General features: G+C 42.7%; 1 protein-coding gene across 1 annotated transcript in view; it reads right to left on the reverse strand.

Annotated features, from left to right (window-relative positions):
* Positions 1–18317, reverse strand: part of FNDC1 (fibronectin type III domain containing 1) — a 72053-nt gene that overhangs the window by 17142 nt on the left and 36594 nt on the right. Inside the window, exons 11-16 of the mRNA XM_007461766.1 lie at positions 16663–16763; positions 14637–14748; positions 13232–13618; positions 5599–5667; positions 4013–4156; positions 1080–1310 (exon numbers count right to left, since the gene is read on the reverse strand). Coding sequence (XP_007461828.1) covers positions 1080–1310; positions 4013–4156; positions 5599–5667; positions 13232–13618; positions 14637–14748; positions 16663–16763 — 1044 coding nt within the window. The remainder of the gene's footprint in view (positions 1–1079; positions 1311–4012; positions 4157–5598; positions 5668–13231; positions 13619–14636; positions 14749–16662; positions 16764–18317) is intronic.

Below are 18317 nucleotides of genomic sequence, written 5' to 3' on the forward strand. Positions count from 1 at the left end.
GTGTTCCTTACTGGCTTTTGGGCTGCTGTGCAAACTCCATTAGAAGAGTTGCTCTTTGGATGTGCTTGGATATTTTCTGATCATTTTAAGAGATAATATTGGGGAACATAAAGCAAAAGCACTAAAAATTTTGACTTCGATGAACCACACTAGCATAATAGTGACAGATAATATGTCAAACTCTGACTTACAGCACCATCCCCAGGCCAGAGTCACACACACACACACACACACACACACACACATGTTCCTTCCTCTTATATAACTAACTGACCCAAAAAGAATCATTTGCAAAAGAAGGGTCTATTCAAGAAAACATTAATTTGTTACTGTAGGAACTTATCTCAACAAATTTATCCGCAAATATATCCTTGGCAGAATCAAATGAACTCATGAACATCTCACAGGCCAAGACCTAGGAGGCTGAAGATCCCTGGGCACTTTGCCATCACATCTGGGGCCCATCTAAGGAATTCAGGGACACGGAGACTGGTTTGGAAGCACCCAGCAGACATGGAAAGAAGGGAAGAGGCTGTCACGACCCCAGGGTTGACTGTGACTCTGGGTAGCGCACAATAGGAGCTCTTTCATCACCCATGCTGTGGGATCTCATCTTACGTGTGGCTCTGTGGACTCCCTGGCTGTCTGCAGGATTACAGAGTGTAAGAGATGCAACGACGCTTTGCACAGGAGAGCAAGGTCCAGAGAGATGCTCAAGGTCGTAACAGCCAATTTGGGACTAGGATTCAGGACTTCTGACTTCCATCTAGTGCTCTTCATACTACCCCACAAGGCTTCCCGTACTGCCTCTATTTCATCCTTTTAAAAGAAGACATCTGCGCTCATCCATCCAATTCATCATCCAGTTCATGCATCTGTCCATCCATTTAACCTATCCGTCCATCCTTACATCCATCCGTCATTCATTTATCCAATCCATCCATTCATGTACCCATCCATCCATCCATCCATCCATCTATTTTCCATCTATCCACTCATCCATCATCCATCCATCCCTTATTGTCTGTATTTCCCACCTACTGGTTGACAGAAACTCTGAGCATCTGCCTTGGACACACCTGTTATCATATCTCCCGGGGCGGATCTGTCCCAGTCCACAATGACAAACGAGTGGCAGCCTTCCACGGCGACCACAGTGATGTTGCGGGGGGGATGCTGAGGAGGCAGGCCACTCTTCTTCAGGTCGTTTGGAATGATTTCATCCAGGCTGTCCACTTGGAAGTGATCCAGAGCATCAGTCAGAGAGCATGGGGCAGACGGGTCTTTATTTAGGTACGTCACATAAGGAGCTGGAAAAGAAAAAAGATACCCAGTCGGATTGCTGAAGGCTTTCTCTGGAGGCAGAAACGTGATGTCTGCTCCACGGAGTAGACCCCCTGATTCAGTCTCTTCCTGCTAAGCATCCAGGGTCATCAGCCCTGATGCCAAACTCAGACGCACATCCCTAGCTCTCTTGTATGGATCTATATTTTTATATCTTTTAACGTCATGGTGTCAAAAGAGCTTATTGCCCCATCAACGTCAATGATTATGACCTCGGTGGTTTTGAAACATCCCTGAGCTACGATTTAATGTAACATAAGCCTGCAGCATTCTGCCATCCCTATGCCCCAAAACTTAGAAGGGTGTGAATCAGCCTGACTTATTCTCTCAACTCAGTTCATTTCCTAGGCTGTCTTGGGACCAGAAAAAAACATACACTGATCAAGATACACAGCCTTAGCCTCAGTTCTGGGTGGCCTTCCCTGGGACTTCAGGGACTCACATAACTACCTGCAATGTCTGCACAGGCCAGGCCTGAATACCTTTCTACAACATTACCACTCAGGACGATAACAGCTACCTCACATTAATGGACAGGCTCAAGCTTTCTCTATACACGTGATCTCAGCAGATACACGGGCCCCAGAATTAAGGCAGGACAAGAACTGATAACCCACACTCCAGCTGAGCCTACGGATGCCGACAGAGGCCCACAAAGCAGCGGGCAAACAGAAGCTTTTCCCTCTAGTCCACAGCTCTCCTTATTACATATGCTCCAGAAGTTAGAAAATCCAAGGAATTGGATTTGAGCTTTATACATTCAAGACCCCCAAGCGCTCCCAAGTAAAAATTTCTAGAACTTTCTAAACGTTCCATTGCATCTTTTCGTACAGGTTCTCGTTCTCAGTGGCTGTGAGGACTGAAAGCAATTTTTAGATCCCCTATATTCCAATACTCTGTATAAAATTAGGCCTTTCGAGCTTGTTCATGATCTCATCAGGAAGTTTGGGGGAGTTGTCTACTATGCTTTATAGAGTTATAGGCATATGAAAATAGCCAGACAATAGTAAGCCTTTCAGTCTTTTAAGAATTCTTTGGAGCAGTTAATAATAGCACTGAAAGCATTTCTATTTCTGTCACGGAACTACAGAGAAAAAAGTCAGCACATTCGGTGGATTCAGCCAGGCTTCTGCGTGCCATGGGCCAGCATTACTATTTGCCTCAGGACTCCTCCTTCTAAGTAAGATTCTTAAAATTCAAAAAAATAAAAAAAGAAAGCACTTCAAACAGATAACACACACACACACACACACACACACACACACACACACACACACACAGAGATTCTTGTTCTTCAAGTACGTGTGGTTCAGACACTCAGTACTACATCTTGGCTGGCAAGAGTTGCTCTCTGCTGATGGCAGAACATTTGTTTTGGAAACAGAAAAGTGTGATATTAGTTTAAGCTGTTGCCTGTCTCCACTCAGTAATAACTTCTTTTTTTTCCGCTTAGTAATATGTTAATCTGTCTTGTTAGCGAAGTTCATTAAGGGCATGGGAAAAGAAGACTCCCAAAGGGAATGAAACACAGTTTAGTGAAACAGAACATCCTCCTGAAATTGTTTTAATAATTGAGAAAGAAGAATAGAATCAACTGCTAGATCGCAAGTCCTCGAGGCTAACAAAAACTATAGGAAATAAACTGAAGGGCAAACGAACCTATTTACAAAACAGAAGTTGAGTCTCAGATGTAGAAAACAAAATTGTGGTTACTGGGGGGAAAGAAGAGGGAGGGATAAATTGGAAGATTGGGATTGACATACACAGCACTATACAGAGAAAAGATAATAAGAACCTGTTGAATAGCACAGGGAGCTCTATTCAATACTCTGTAATGACCTACATGGGAAAAGAATGTAAAAAAGAGTGGAAGAAAAAACTGAAGGAATGGGCTTCCCTGGTGGCCACTGGTTAAGAATCCACCTGCATATGCAGGGGACACGGGTTCGAGCCCTGGTCCGGGAAGATCCCACATGCCGCGGAGCAACTAAGCCCGTGCGCCGCAACTACTGAGCCTGTGCTCTACAGCCCGCGAGCCACAACTACTGAGCCCGTGAGCCACAGCTAGTGAAGCCCGCGCCTAGAGCCCATGCTCCGCAACAAGAGAAGCCACCGCAACGAGAAGCCCGTGCACCACAACTAGAGAAAGCCCGCACACTGCCACGAAGACCCAACGCAGCCAGCAATAAATAAATTAGTTTTAAAAAAACTGAAGGAAAACAGCTTCAGCTCTTTGAAACTCTAAGTAGCTCAATTCAGTAAACTGCTCATCTTTTAGGAAGCAGTTAATGAAGTGCAGGCAAGGCCTAGCGGAAGTCTCATCTCAGAAAAGTTGGCTACAATAAAAATACTCACATTCCCTGGACTGGTGATTATCGAAAGTGCTCCTTCCTCTTTGTCCACGCAAGGCAGCCTCTCTAAACTCTATCCTGTCGGATACCAAACGTTCTCCTGCATTCATCCACCCTCCCGACTTCTGCAGAAAGCAAGTTCATGTGCATCTAAACAGGAATGACTCGCTGAATCAGCCCAAATGGAAAATTCATCTGGGAAAATAAGCTACCGCTGCAAATGCGCTGCCTTGGCCAATCCAAGGGATTAGTTGTGCTCTTCTTCAAAGAACGAAAGTTAAAACCCATGGCTCCCTGATTCAGGAAGTTCTATTTACCAACAAATCGTTTCTTTCCAGCCAGATCGAACTTTTCTTCAGGGTAGGAACTGATGGAGCCTTCCGGGGGGATGACAGCAGGAGTGGCAGCAGAGGTGGAGGGCTTGGTGGTGGCCGGCAGCCTTGAGGTCTCAACTTCATAATCTGAAAAGATGTGATGGTTTTGTAATTGGGCACTTCCAGAAAAGGGGCACTGTGTGCCATCAAAAGACACCTTCTTAAGATTGATCTCTAACACGAAAGCACGTACGCGCACACACCCCACCACTCCGTAGAATAAATGCTACGCCTGAACAGAATTTTTTGCTAACGAAACAGTATCTCCTCCCATTTCAGTCCTCTCGGAAAAGCAGCTCCTGGTAAAAGAAAGGAAGGAAAAAAAGAAACACAATGACCAGAAAAATGAGATTTTTAGAATCAAAGCTGGACAGAACCTTAGAATTCACCCAGTTTTGCAGGCTCCTGTTACTGGTCCAAGACCATTCTCTGCCTAAATAATTTTCCCTTTTAAAGCCATAAAAAATTCACATGAGAAAAGAAACGTGATTTTTTAAAAAATTTACCTTCTGTGTATGGGCTTTTCTCTGGGGAGGGGTGTAGGATTAATCCTATTCAGAGAACTAATCCGTTAACAAAAAAGAAAACTCTGCTCCCTTTCAACAGCTCCAAGCCATAAGAAAGGTGCTATTTTCAAAGATGCTAAGAAAGCTTCCTTTGCTTTCTCACATCTGCTGTTTTTCTTTTAAGTCCATTTTTTTTTTTTTTTTTGAAAACTGGGGGATTAAACCACTACATGGAATGATCGTGATGGCATCAAAGGTGACATTATTCCCACATTCGTGATTTAAGAGCCTTGGAACTACAGACAGCAGCATGCAGGCAGAGCACAAAAGTGGGGACAGACATCCCGAGTGTCAAAGGCCAGCACTGGGGTGGGGACGAGATTTCCACGTGAATTCCTTCAATTTCGGAGGCGACTTACAAAACACACAGAACAATCGCAGGGTCATAAGTACAATGACAGGATTAGTTGCCATTGATGGAGTGAGTGCTCCAGATGTCATGCAACGCATGTGTATTCTTTATCTTAGAAACTTACCTTGATTTGAAAACATGCTATGATAAAAAAAAAAAAAAAAGAAAATCAGCACATCTAGAGCACTGCATTTTTTTATGTAATTAGAAAAGGACAGGAAGGAAAGAACGAGAATGGGAAGAGTCAAGGCTGGAGGCTGAGACTTGGTTAAAGCAAGTCATTTTACTAACAGTGTGGATGGGGGACAGGAAGGCTCAGAATGAAGCAGCTCCAGGATCTCCAGAGGAAGGAGGGGCTGAGAGGGAGGGAAAGGGGGGCTCAGGGAACTTGTCTGAAAGCGGCATCTGTGTAACAAGCGCACTGTTTTCCTATAGGTTAACCTGTATTGGGGGGTAACTTGGAGGGGGACGGTATAACCACCCTTCCCTAAGCATTGCCACCCACCCCTGAGTTCCGAAGGAAACGGAAATTGAAGTCATCCACTTAGTCATTAAAATAAGATTCTCCCATCAGAAAAGTATTCAAGTAATGTCTTTAAAAACATTAGTACCTTCATCATAGATCACGTACGCCTCTTCCGTGGGCACTGCCGTGTCGGTCTCCAATCCTGAGAACTCATCTAGTGAGGGAGGAGGGGGGAAGGGTCAGCAAATGCCCCGGGGTTTCTTCTCAGCATCACGCCGAGGGCACAGTGATCCAGCCCCATGATGGTTCCAGGGGAATAAGCGCCCCCTGCCAGGGGCTCCTCAGCTTCCTCAGAAGGGAGTTGGAACCCAGATTTTCTCTCCTTTGTACTCAGAAAAGGGCACTGGGGTGCCCTCAAGGATCAAAACAAAGATACCTTCCCAGCATTCCTGACCAGCACAAGGGGCTGTTTCTGACCTTCCTCCCACCTCTGCGGTGCCCAGGCTCCCCCTGGCCCGGGATGCTGCAGGCCTGAGAACAGGCATTCTGGGAGAGCAGAGAGTGGCAGCTGGTACCCAGGATGGGGACAAAGATCCTTCTTCCGGGAGCTCCTTTGCTCATGGCACCCTCATGCTCTCCAACCCCTGGATCCTGCCACTCACATGTTCCAGAAGCAGGGTGACCTCCTGCCTCTCCTCTTTTCCAATCTGGCTTCACTGCCCCTCTAAGCTCCCACCCTCTCTCACCGACTCGGGAGATAAATCTGTACTGATTAGACTTCTTAACTTGCATATGGAGTTTGGAAATAATATTCCAATGACTACAAACTTCATTACAAACAGGTAGGGCTTTATTTACAAAACCATGAGATCTATTATGACTACAAAATTATCCTCTAAATGCAGTTAATAGACTTTTATATGTGATTTTTTGATGTCTTCCAGAAAGCCCTAATTATAAGAACCATTGTTAAAATGACTGTTATTAATGACTGAACTGATTCTCACGAGCATGGATGACAACTTGGTTAAGAAAGGTGAGTGAAAGCAAAAAACACATTTTTTGCGTCCACCAACTGGGTCCTTTCAGCAGAAGCTTTTTTGAGAAGGTGAGAGGAGATCAATATATTACTTCTTGACCTGTGGGAGGAAAACGCAGCTGCAAAAAGGAGACTGTTTCTTTGTAGCTGGAAAAATCTTGAGGCACCTTAAAAATTCAGAGGAATTCCTTTCTTCCTTTTGACCTGAAGCCACAGCAATTACACAGAACTCTCAATTCAAGGCACACTTAAAAGGCAGAGCGGGTGTGAGGGGACAGCAAGCAGGAACTAGGATTTATCACTTACCTTCTGGGCATCAGGCACTGTCACATATATATTGTTCGAGTTAATCCTCACATAAGGTAAATGGGGTTCATTATACCCACTTCTCAGCCAAGGACACCAAGGATTTATAACATGCCTGGAGTCACACAGCTGGTAAAGGATAAAGAGCTGAAACAGAATTGGACTCGAAGCCCTCGGCTCCAAAGACTGTTCTTTCTACTTCGTCAAACTGCCATCACTGTTTAAAAGTTGGACTAACCAATCTTTTGCTTGTAAACCTTAAGGCACTTTACTAGAATCGTCATTCCGCAGCATAATGAAAGGGGAATTGAATTAGAAAGTATACCGACCCCCTTCACTCAAAATATTACAGGCACCAATTTTGAATTGTTTTCTTGCTAGGAAATCATTGATCATTCCTGAGAAATACACCAATGTAATCATTCTACTAGCCTTGTCTGAGCCTACTTTGAATAACTTCAGGAATGCGATGCTGCCGAAACAAACTCCACCAGCCGAGGACAGTGGCAACCTTGCCTCGCCTGTCTGGCCCCTCTGCGATGAAAAGCCCTGCATACACCCGAGGCCCGTGACACGCCCCCCACCTGCCTCACCATGGGGGTGGTGACGCTGGGCATGTTCTGACAGGGCCAACGAAAGTCAACAAAGAGAAGTCGTAAATGATCCGCCTTTCAGGATGGGTATTTTGAGAAAAACGATTAGACGCGATTTTTTTTTTAGGTCATTCCAATGTCAGTATGCCTGGATCCAAGAGGAATTACTTCTGGGCTGGTTTAAATTAGACAGTTTTCAGGGTGACACCACCTAACGTTTGGAGTTATCTGGCTGTTGTTTCCCAGAAACCATTTTCCTCCCTGTGTCCAGGGACACACTTTCAAGAATGTAGTCTTGTTTTACCTCATTATCAGCTCAGGTTCATTTCCTTTCATTATTATTTTTAGTCAGGTCAAAATGAATAAACTGTACAATTTTTGCATCCCAGAGTGAAGGAGAAAAGGGGAAAGTATAGGGTTTCCTTCATGGATTCCTGATACTAAATACAATTCCTTGAGGAGCTGAAACGCTCTGGTCCAGCACCAGGCCACAGAAACGATGCCTTTCACCTGCGAACTTGGATCACTTCTTGAGATGAGTGACAGTTAAGTCTTCTGGCAAAAGTAAACATCCTACTGAGTGATTTAGTGCTCCTTTTTTTGTTTTAAGACCAAATAAAGTCAGGCATAATTTTTCTAAAAGAGCACCATCTTGATTCCAAGTAAAAGAAACTTGCAGATGTAATGAAATAGATTTACAATTTTGGGGGGAAAGCTGACCCTCAGAATTTGCCCCACCTGAATGCCATTTTGAAGCATTTGGAGCTACATAAAACTGGATGTTTTATAAGCCAACCCAGAATCAATGTCAAAAGCTTCCACCTCTTCATATAAAAGTAGCTGCCAGCCACCAACCATGTGGTACTCAAGTTTATTTTCTTGAGTAGTTTATCCAAACAGTCATGAAAAAAAATGAGCGCAAAATGTTCGGGTCTTAGCTCCAGGGATATTTTTTTTTAACTATAAAAAAAGATTCTCATTAGAAGTTTAGAGAGAAGGTAAATTCCAGCCGTTTGAAACCCAAGGATACTTGCAAATTATTTGGTTGGTCCAGCTCAAGTGAATTTTCAATTATTCTGTTTGTATTTTCTGTCTTGAGAGTGAGCTGTGGCAGGAGGGAACTGTTTTCCACAATGACTGATGTTCTTCTAAAACATGCCCCAAGGTACTGTTACAAATTGTTGAAGACATTCAGCTGGCTCGTGACATTTCCAGACACACACGATACCATCAGATCTGCTGTCGAAATGGAACCTGAAAAACAAGGATCGCTGGTAAAAGACTTCTCAGTAGAAAACAGAGAATGTCTATGGCTTGGGGTATGGTGTAGATATCCAAAGATATATAATAAGGTACCATGAGGAATCTGAGATGAAGCAGAGGACGCTGTCTCTACTGCAAGGAGTTTATTATTTAATAGAGAAGTCATAGCAAGCAAAAAAGTGTGCGTGCGTGCGTGCGTGCGTGTGTGCGTGTGTGTGTGTGTGTGTGTGTGTGTGTAAGAGACAGAAAGAACACCAATACGCTGGAAACAAGCATATAATATGCATCTATGCTTACAGGAATATCCAAACAATATGGCCTCTATAACAAATGCTTAAATTACTGCAATGATTTAATGACACAAGGTTATTCCCAAAACACTATTTTAAAGCAGTGTTTTCAAGGGAAAGAGGGACATGATTTAACCAGGGGAGCCAAGACTAAGAGACGTGAAAAGATGATTTTAAAATTGGAGGGCTAGAAACAAAATGTTAGGACTTTGCCAATGGAAGATAATGACAAGTGGTCGGCTATATGGGGGGTTGAAGAGGGGCCTCTTGGAAGGGCAGGTATTCTCTCAGGGATCACAACACAGGTTCCAAATCATCATCCCTACAACAGCAATTTCAGGTTACTCAGTTGCAAAGTGCCATGGCCAAAATTTGAGTGGTAAATAAATATTGGTTGTATACACATGGAACCCCAGCACTTGTGGGTGTACAATATAAACTGAACTACAGTTGTCCCTAGATATACACTGAGACTTGGTCCAGGGGCCCCTGTGAATACCAAAATCTGTGGATGCTCAAGTCCTTTTTATAAAATAGCGTAGTACAAGGAATCCAAGTTTGGTTGAATCCGTGGATGTGAAACCCACGGTACAGAGGGCCCACTGTATACCGAATACAACAAAAAAAGTACTGGAGAGAAAACATGAACACGAGAGCAGAGCAAGAGGCAGGGAGACATGGTACAGGTGGTACTGGGAGTGAAGTGTGAGGGGGAGAGTTGGAACTGTCGCTCCACTGACATCAGCATCTGTCCTGAGTCTCATTGTCCCATTTACAGGATGTGTTTTTGCAGGTCGAGGCCACTGGAACGTGTTCAACTAAGAAATGGCAAACTCTACTGTACTTTATAGATAATACAGAGGGTTTTCGTGAATAATTTTGACTGTGATTTTCTAATTACAAGCCGTCTTTAGAAGCCAATCCCCCCTTAAGATGCTCCCTTCCACCTCTACCTCTCTCCAGGATCAGCCCTGACAGTTGCATTCCAGTGGTGGATGAAGCGGGGACTGTGCTTTCCATTTCTGAGGCAAGCGCAGTGCTTGGCTGAGTCACATTCCAGGAATGTGTGTCGAGCTGCACATCTGGATAGGAGGCGCATGGAGGCAGGTGTAAGGAAGCCCAGTAAGGAGTAATAATTTGCGTGTTGGGCCAATAGGGTCAGCCTAGCAATGGAGGTATGAAGTCTAAGAAATGTGATGGAGGAAGAATCGGTGGGAACTGATGAGACCTGACAACAGAGACGAGAGAACAAAAGGAGACACGAGACACCAAAGCCTCAGGCCTGCAGAAACGGATCTTTATCCCATCTTGCTCTGCCATAAAGATAAACAACTTGGTTTCCTAATGAGAGGGAGCTGTTTCTATCTACTGTGATTTCAGGTAGATTGTGCATTAGATTGTGAGGTTTCAGAGGCACAGCTATGTCACCGACTTTTCTGTTTCCCACAGAACCCAACCCATGTGGAGTAGATGATTAATGATCATTTGCTGACATTATTTTCCAAAATTATGAATGAAGCCAGAAAAACAAAAACAAGAGCTACTCCATCCTCTTCAAATTACCACACAGGTTTTCTCATAATGAAATCACTGTACAATGATAAAGAAACATTTATCAAATGAATTCACTAAATCAGAGTTTATCTAGACACAAGACTTAATCATGCTCACTTTCAATTTCAGAACCTAATACACAGAAAGTATACAAAATAGCTATGTCAACATCATTGGTTATTAGGGAACTATGAATCGAAACCACAATGAGGTACCAGTTCACACCCGCTGTGAATGAAAAAGACAGATAATAACAAGTGTTGGTGAAGATGGAGAGAAACTGGACACCTCATACATTACTGGTGGGAATAAAAATGGTGCAGCTGCTATGGAAAACAGTCTGGTGGTTCCTCAAAAAGTTAAACAGAGAGTTACCATGCGACACAGCAACTCTACACAAGAGAACTGAAAACAGGAATTCTAAAAAAAAAAAAAGAACAAAGCTGTACACGAATGTTCATAGCAGCACTAGTCATAATAGACAAAAGGTGGAAACCACCCAAATGTCCATCAACTGATAAATGGACAAAATGCGGTCTCTCCACACAATGGAATATTAATCAGCAATAAAAGGAAACAAGTACAGACATATTCTACAATGTGGATGAAACCTGAAAACAAATTATGCTAATTGAAAGAAGCCAGACACAAAAGGACACATTTCACATGAGTCCATTTACATGAAACGTCCAGAACAGGCAACTATAGAGACAGAAAGCAGATGAGTGGTTTCCCGGAGTTGGGAGGAGCAGAGAATGGGGAGTGACTACTAATGAGTATAGGGTTTGTTTTGGAGGGTGATGAAAATGTTCTGGAATTTGATAGTGCTGCTTGTTGCACAACTCTATGAATATGCTAAAAACTGTACACTTTAAAAGAGAGAACTCGATGGCATGTGACTTCTGTCTCAAGAAAGCTATTATTAAAGATGTTTTTAATAAAAACAACTATGATTGGAAATGATACTAGGAAGAAAATGTTTAATAAAGCTGTTAGTGGAGCAGCAGAAATAAAAAAGGAAGGTAAGCCATACAGAAGTATTTTTAAAATCATAAATTACAGTACATTATGATATTGTTTGAGGATGATAGGTTGCTCTCCCCACATTTAATTTTTTTCCCAAGACTTTGTACTTATTTTCAAAATGCTGTCTAGAGGTAAACTGTTACTTTTTTTTTTTTTTTACTACCATTTGCATTTCTTTTTTATTTATTTTTATTTTTTAATTTTTATTGGAGTATAGTTGCTTTTAGAGATAAATTATTATTAACACTTGGACACTAATTTGGCTTGGGCTAGGCTACCAGACGAATGGACAGGAGTGAAGTAAAAAAATACACATCTCTAGCATGATCTGCAAAGACAAAGAAGAAACAAAAATACCAAGAAAAATATTGACTTTCACGCCAACTAAATAGCCCCGAAATACAACGGAAATGCAAAGAACATGCAATAAGGCCTACATCAGAGGAGACAAAAGAAAATGTAAAATATTAATAATAATAGTAGTAGTAATTAGAACCAACTCCAAAATAGTCACTCTTCTGTTTACAACCAATTATTAAACAAATATCTGTTCTAATTATACTTCAATTTAAAAAAAACTAAACACATCAACGTACGCAGAAGTAAGGAAGATACATAATATTTTCATACCGGAAACCCAAAGGTAAATTCCAATTTGTACTCACTGGGTTAGTTGCTAGTGTGAGAATTTTCTTTCCAATCGTCCTCTTCCTCAGTGTGTTGCTTGTTCTTTGGTGTGAATTTTTCAGATATGTCAAATGTTCCTGTTTCTTCGGAACTTGTCCATGGAAAGACTAACTTCAAACAGAATTCCCAGTTTGGAGACAGCATTCATGTTCAAACTGATTGGGTTTATCAGGTCAATGATGCTATGTAAGAATTCGGGGCATGAGTGTGATTTCCCGAAATGAAGGGTCTTCACTCTGCGTTAGCTTAAAAAGACAGAAGCTTTACAGCCTGTATTGCAATTCATTTCAACCCGAGGGAAAGGGAGTGAATTTGCCTTCACGGGCCTGAGGCAAATATAGGCAAATATAGGATGACACAGCAGGGGTGCAGGACAGCCCTGGCTGGGTGTCCCAGAGCAGGGAAAGGGCTCAGTCTTAGCCAGTGGACGGCCCCTGCTGCCACGCAAGTATCCAGAGGGGCTGCTGATCAAGCATGCTTGGGAAATGCTACTTTACTTGAAAATTCACAATGAGACTATTCAACGGTTAGAGTCCAACAGTAAGAAATTCCTTTAACCTTGTTTACATCACACAGGTAATCACAGAACCTTTTTTAAAAAATTACTATATAATAATAATTATTATTATATTTTAATTATTATTATAACAAGTACTAATCTACTAATATCCAGTGGGACACACTTTGGGAAGCACACTGGTCCAAACTAACAATGTCCCATGTTTCAGCCAGATTTTTGACTTGGGTGGTGACAAAGGTTGCCAGATAAAACAGAGGATGCCCACCTAGATTTGAAATTTAGAGAAGCTTTCATATAAGCACGTCCCACGCAATATTTTTGTTTGCTGAGTCTGACCATCCTAGTTGTGACACAGCGCGGGCAGTAAACCCCGCGAGCTATAAGTGCCTGCAGCTGCCTCTCCACTGTGCAACCCCACTCACCGCCCCGCAGTCTCTGTGGCCCTAGTCGGCAACGCAGCGCGGCATCACATGAGTTACCGGCACAACGAAGACGGTTACCTTCCTCGGGGTGGCACTCCGGGATCCCATCTGAGCCCACGACGAGGTTGCCATCCTCGTCATGTCGCTCCAGGGTCCCGGGGCGACAGGTTTGGATGCGAGCGGCGGGCTCGGGGGCGGTGGTAGTGGTGGTTGACCGCGTAGTGGTTTGGGTGGTCGCTGGGCGCGTGGTGCTGGTCGTGGTGGGCCGAGGGGGCGTGGCGGTCGGGGGTCGCGTGCTGGCAGTGGAGGCACTGGTGGTTGTCTTGACAACCCCCAAGCCCACCAGGGGCTTTCCTCCAAGGCTCAAAATGGGCTTATCCTGGGGACTGGCCAAGGGTTTGCCATATCGCCCCTGCCCGAAGAGGGGGAGGCCATCGGGGCTCACCACAGGGGTCCCTCCCAGATCTGAAACAAAAATCAAACAAAAGCTGTGCAACAAGGTGAAAGGACACAGGGAAAGCAAAAAGCAAGTGCAAAATGTCTTCTCAGAGGCTTCTATTTTCATCAGTAAAAGGCAAAGAAATAATTAAAGGGACATCAGGTGAGGGAGCAGTATCTGCTGCTATCCAGAAATTTCTAGGCTATTTATATTATCCATTACTCTGTACTACCTTATATAAATATATAAATATTTCATTGCGATGTCCCATTACCAGCAATAACTCGAAGTCTCCAGTAAGGAAAGTAATTCTTTCCCCCTCTTCATTCCTACCCCTAAAGACTTAAGTGTTACTGTGGACAATAAGGTGGCAAACTTACTCTGTAAAGGGCCAGAGAGTAAATATTTTAAGCTTTATGATGCCACTACTCAACTTTGCCACTACAGGGCAAAAAAGCCAGACAGTACACCAACGAATGCATGTTTCTATGCTCCACTGAAACTTTGTGTATGGATAGTGAATTTAATATAATATTCACATGTCACAAATATTATCATTCTATGATTTTTTTGGCAGTCATTTAAAAATGTAAAAACTCTTCTGAGCTCCCAGGCTATATAACAACAGGCAGCAGACAGGGTTTGGCTTTAGAAGCTGCTTTGCTGACTCCTGCTCTCGGCTGCCCAATCCCAAGAATGAAGTCAAGAGCCACCTTTTCTAGAGGGTGGAGTCTGTAAGAAGACAGTTGGATCAGGGAGGAAGCTAAGTTCTGCCCCCTTCTGAGGCACCTCCTTTCCACATGGCTCAAGGGCCCGCGTTAAAAATGAGTAGGGGGCTTCCCTGGTGGCGCAGTGGTTGGGAGTCCGCCTGCCGATGCAGGGGACGCGGGCTCGTGCCCCGGTCCGGGCAGATCCCAGAGGCCACAACAGTGAGAGGCCCGCGTACCGCAAAAAAAAAAAAATGAGTAGGAGGAGAAAGAGAGAAGTTGTCACTCTACAGCTAAGTCAGGACACTTTTGTTCCTTAAAGAACACTCTCACTTACCCACAATGGTTCGACCATCTCCTCCTAGTTTAACTCGAAGGGGATTTCCTTGTGAATCTTGGAGGTACCTTCCTTCTCCGTTCAATACTAACCCACGATCAAGATCCACGACCTAAATCCATGACACAGATTAAAGGATATATTGAACATTTCAAAATGTTCACCTTAATCCAACTATGTGAATAGGAAACATTATTTTTGTCAGCATCATTCATAAGGTTTAATAAGAATAAAGTACGAAACCGTCACATTTCATATTATAATTGCTTATCTATATAATATGTAAATTGTTTTAAGTTTCTCAAATATTCAAAAGATGTTCAAAATACTTTTACCACTTAATATGTTGTAGTATGTTAAAAGTAGGAAACAACCTAAGTGTTCAGCAACAGAGGAAAGAGATTAAATAAATTATGGCCCATCCATCCAGTGAAATACTATGCAGCCAATGAAAAGGATTTGGAAATTCTATATTTATTGACATATCCTGATGCAGACTTAGATTATAGGACTGATTATGTTGCAAAACCAAAATATATTCATTTGTGTATATAAACATAAAAGTGCAGAGAGAAAATTCTGGACAGATTATATCCCAAACTGTTAACAGGGGTTATTTCTAAGAAGTGGTTTGGGATGCTTATTATTTTTTTCATATATTTCTGAATTGGTTTAGCTTCTTGCCATGAACGTGACATGTTTCTATTTGGCTGTTAGTGTTAAAAATCAAAGTTGCTATAACAAAACCAATTTAATTTGCAATTAAATTGCCTAATACAGTATGCATGCAAAATTTTCATATTCTAAGGAATTATAAAACTTGAACAAAAGGTATTATTATCTCTGTTAAGAAACAACTCATGCTCTACACTGTTGGTTCTCAAAGTGTGGTCCCGGACCAGCTGCCCCAGCCTCACCTGGGAACTTGTCGGATATGAGAATTACCTGGCCCTACCCAGACCGCACTGACAAGCCCCCCAGGGATTCTGACGCTCACCAATGTTTGAAAACCATGACTGCACAATCAGGACATTGGAGGAGCCCCTGCACGCAGGCCACTTTGTTGGGTGTTGTCTCAGTAATTAAAAAAAAAACTTATTTATATAAACCCTACTTTTGAAATCTACTCCATACCGTTTCGATTCAAAATTGTTTACAATGACACTTTGCTTTAATATGCATTCATCCTTCCATAAATTTCTGTTCCTTTGAGAATTGATAGAATGGATCTTTAGATCACCTGTGACTGAAAATTCTTTGAAGTTCTTCAGTACATTTTCCTAAACCTTATTGTTTTAAATGGGAAGTTTTGACGGGGAATTCTACTATAAATAATTTTTTGACTCTCTGAAAAAATATTTTAAAACTCTGAACATCGTAAGGTGTTCTGCCTGTCACCCCCAAACCACCAAAAACTCCTAAACATTTATCTTAACCCCAGGAAGTTAAAGTCATTTAGCTTAAACATACATAAAGCACTAATACTTATTTTTTATTTTGGTCAAATTGTTGGAAGATTCAAAAGGTGATCTGATAAAAACTGCCTATTTGATTCAGGGATGTTTGGTTTGTTCAATTGTTTTTACCCTGCTTCCTTTTATAAAGGATTTGAGACAATTTACAGAAAATATGTATACTCTTTAATCGAACAATAACAAGAAATAAAATAAAGCTATCAGGCAGGAGTGGGAAAACAGAAGTTCATTTGAGAGGCTGTGCCTCAGGTTTTCTGTAACTGGTTGGCCCAAACATTTGTGTGACCTTCCTAACCAATCAAGGCAAATGGGAACAAAGGCCCATGTCTGACCTAATTAGTTATGAGAAGAAAGCAAACTAGTTACTCAGGAGAATCAAGGATTTTTCTGAGCACTGGAAGAAACAATATAGTATAAGTATATTGACATACAAGTGGTTAAAACTAGAGGAAAAAAAAAAGACCGCTTCGTTTTTTATTATACAATGCCCACCATGTTTCTCTTCCCAACAGCATGAAAATAACCGGTATGTGTAAAGAAGTTTACCCTACCCACTTTGTTCCTTGAGGGCCACTGATAATTCTTTGTCCACTTGGTTTTCCATTACTACCAGGAAGTACTCTCCCTTCTGCATTTGGTCTTCCATTATAACCTACACAGTACAAAAAAAACCAAAAAACAACAAAAAACAAACCAAAACAGAAACAAAAAAAAAATCCAACAACAGAACCTGGTAAATTCAACATTCCTGGAAAGTTGGCTTCATACCAAACTATATGTAGCAACACATCTTTTCAAACAGGAACACTAAACAGGATTTTAAACCAATAGCTCAAATATATTAGATAATGATAGTCTTCAATTGTGACTTCTACATGACAAATATGAATGTCTATGAAAAGTATGGTAAAGTCACAGTTTTCTGACATTACTGGAGGAATAAGTGTGTTCAGCATAAGTAAATTTTCCAGATAAGGCTTAAGACCTTAAAGCTAGTAGCTGTAGCCTTAATTTTAGCCAGTTGGAAGGTAGCAGGAAGGAGAGTTAGAAGGATGGGGAAAATTCTCTCTAAAGTGTACGAGATGCTGTCCTGCCCTCCTCCGCAGATTATACTTAACATGCTCACTATTTCTAGCTGACTTGGGTCCCGATCATCAATTGCAGAGCATAAACCCACAGAGCTGACTCAGAGCTTGACTTCAGTGGGGCTGCTTGAGAAGCATTTGCTCAGAGAGGAAGTGGCAGGCCCAGTTGGCTGGCCTTAGTTGCTGTCTGTCTGCTCCTTGCACCTGCCCTCTCTCTTCACCTCACGCCCTTTCTGATTAGCTGCAGTTTGGATGAGGCCTCCACTGGAAGCATTCTGCTTCAGCCTGGCCCACCAGATAAAGTGCTTGGGCTTCCTGACAGCTATTTGCAGGTCAGAGACATTTCTCTCGCTCAAACAGTTAACGAAAATTTAAAATTTATTGAGTTTTTTCCATGTACAAGGGAATGTGGGTTTTACCTCTATTGTCAGGGTCTTAGGTTTGTGTAAAAGAGTCCGTTTTAATGGAAAACTGAACTCCACGTGGGGTACTGTTCTATGTCTTTACGCTGGGCTAAATTAACAACATATTGCACAGATTAACAAATATTAATACATTCATTCAAAAGTGTTCTAGTAAGCCCTGATTCCATGCAAGGAGAGGGTAAGGCACCAGTTAACTGAATGCAGATTTCAGGTAAGTACCTTAGATCCTGCCCTGGGGTCCATGTAGACTCCAGTTCACAGCTGCCTACATTCTGCCCTCAACCTAAGTCACACATCGGCCTGCTACTCCGCTGTGTGACATTTGTCTTCAACATGCCTTTTCTGGAGGTTTGAAGCAACATTCACTGATTGCAATGTCTGAGCAATCCTCACCCAAGACATCTGAGTTTGTCCCGGGGTATTTTCAGCCGAGGGTTTTATATGGAGAACAACAAGCACACGATCCAGCCCACACAGGGAGGTACTCCTTCCTGTGGACTCCTTAATATGCCCTGGCACAGGGAGAAGTAAAAATAACGTAAAACAGGGCTTCCCTGGTGGCGCAGTGGTTGAGAGTCCGCCTGCCAATGCAGGGGACGCGGGTTCGCGCCCCGGTCCGGGAAGATCCCACATGCCGCGGAGCGGCTGGGCCCGTGAGCCATGGCCGCTGAGCCTGCGCGTCCGGAGCCTGTGCTC

This window comes from Lipotes vexillifer, unplaced genomic scaffold, assembly GCF_000442215.2.
Source record: "Lipotes vexillifer unplaced genomic scaffold, Lipotes_vexillifer_v1.1 scaffold1594, whole genome shotgun sequence".
In the NCBI taxonomy this organism is placed as follows: Eukaryota; Metazoa; Chordata; class Mammalia; order Artiodactyla; family Lipotidae; genus Lipotes; species Lipotes vexillifer.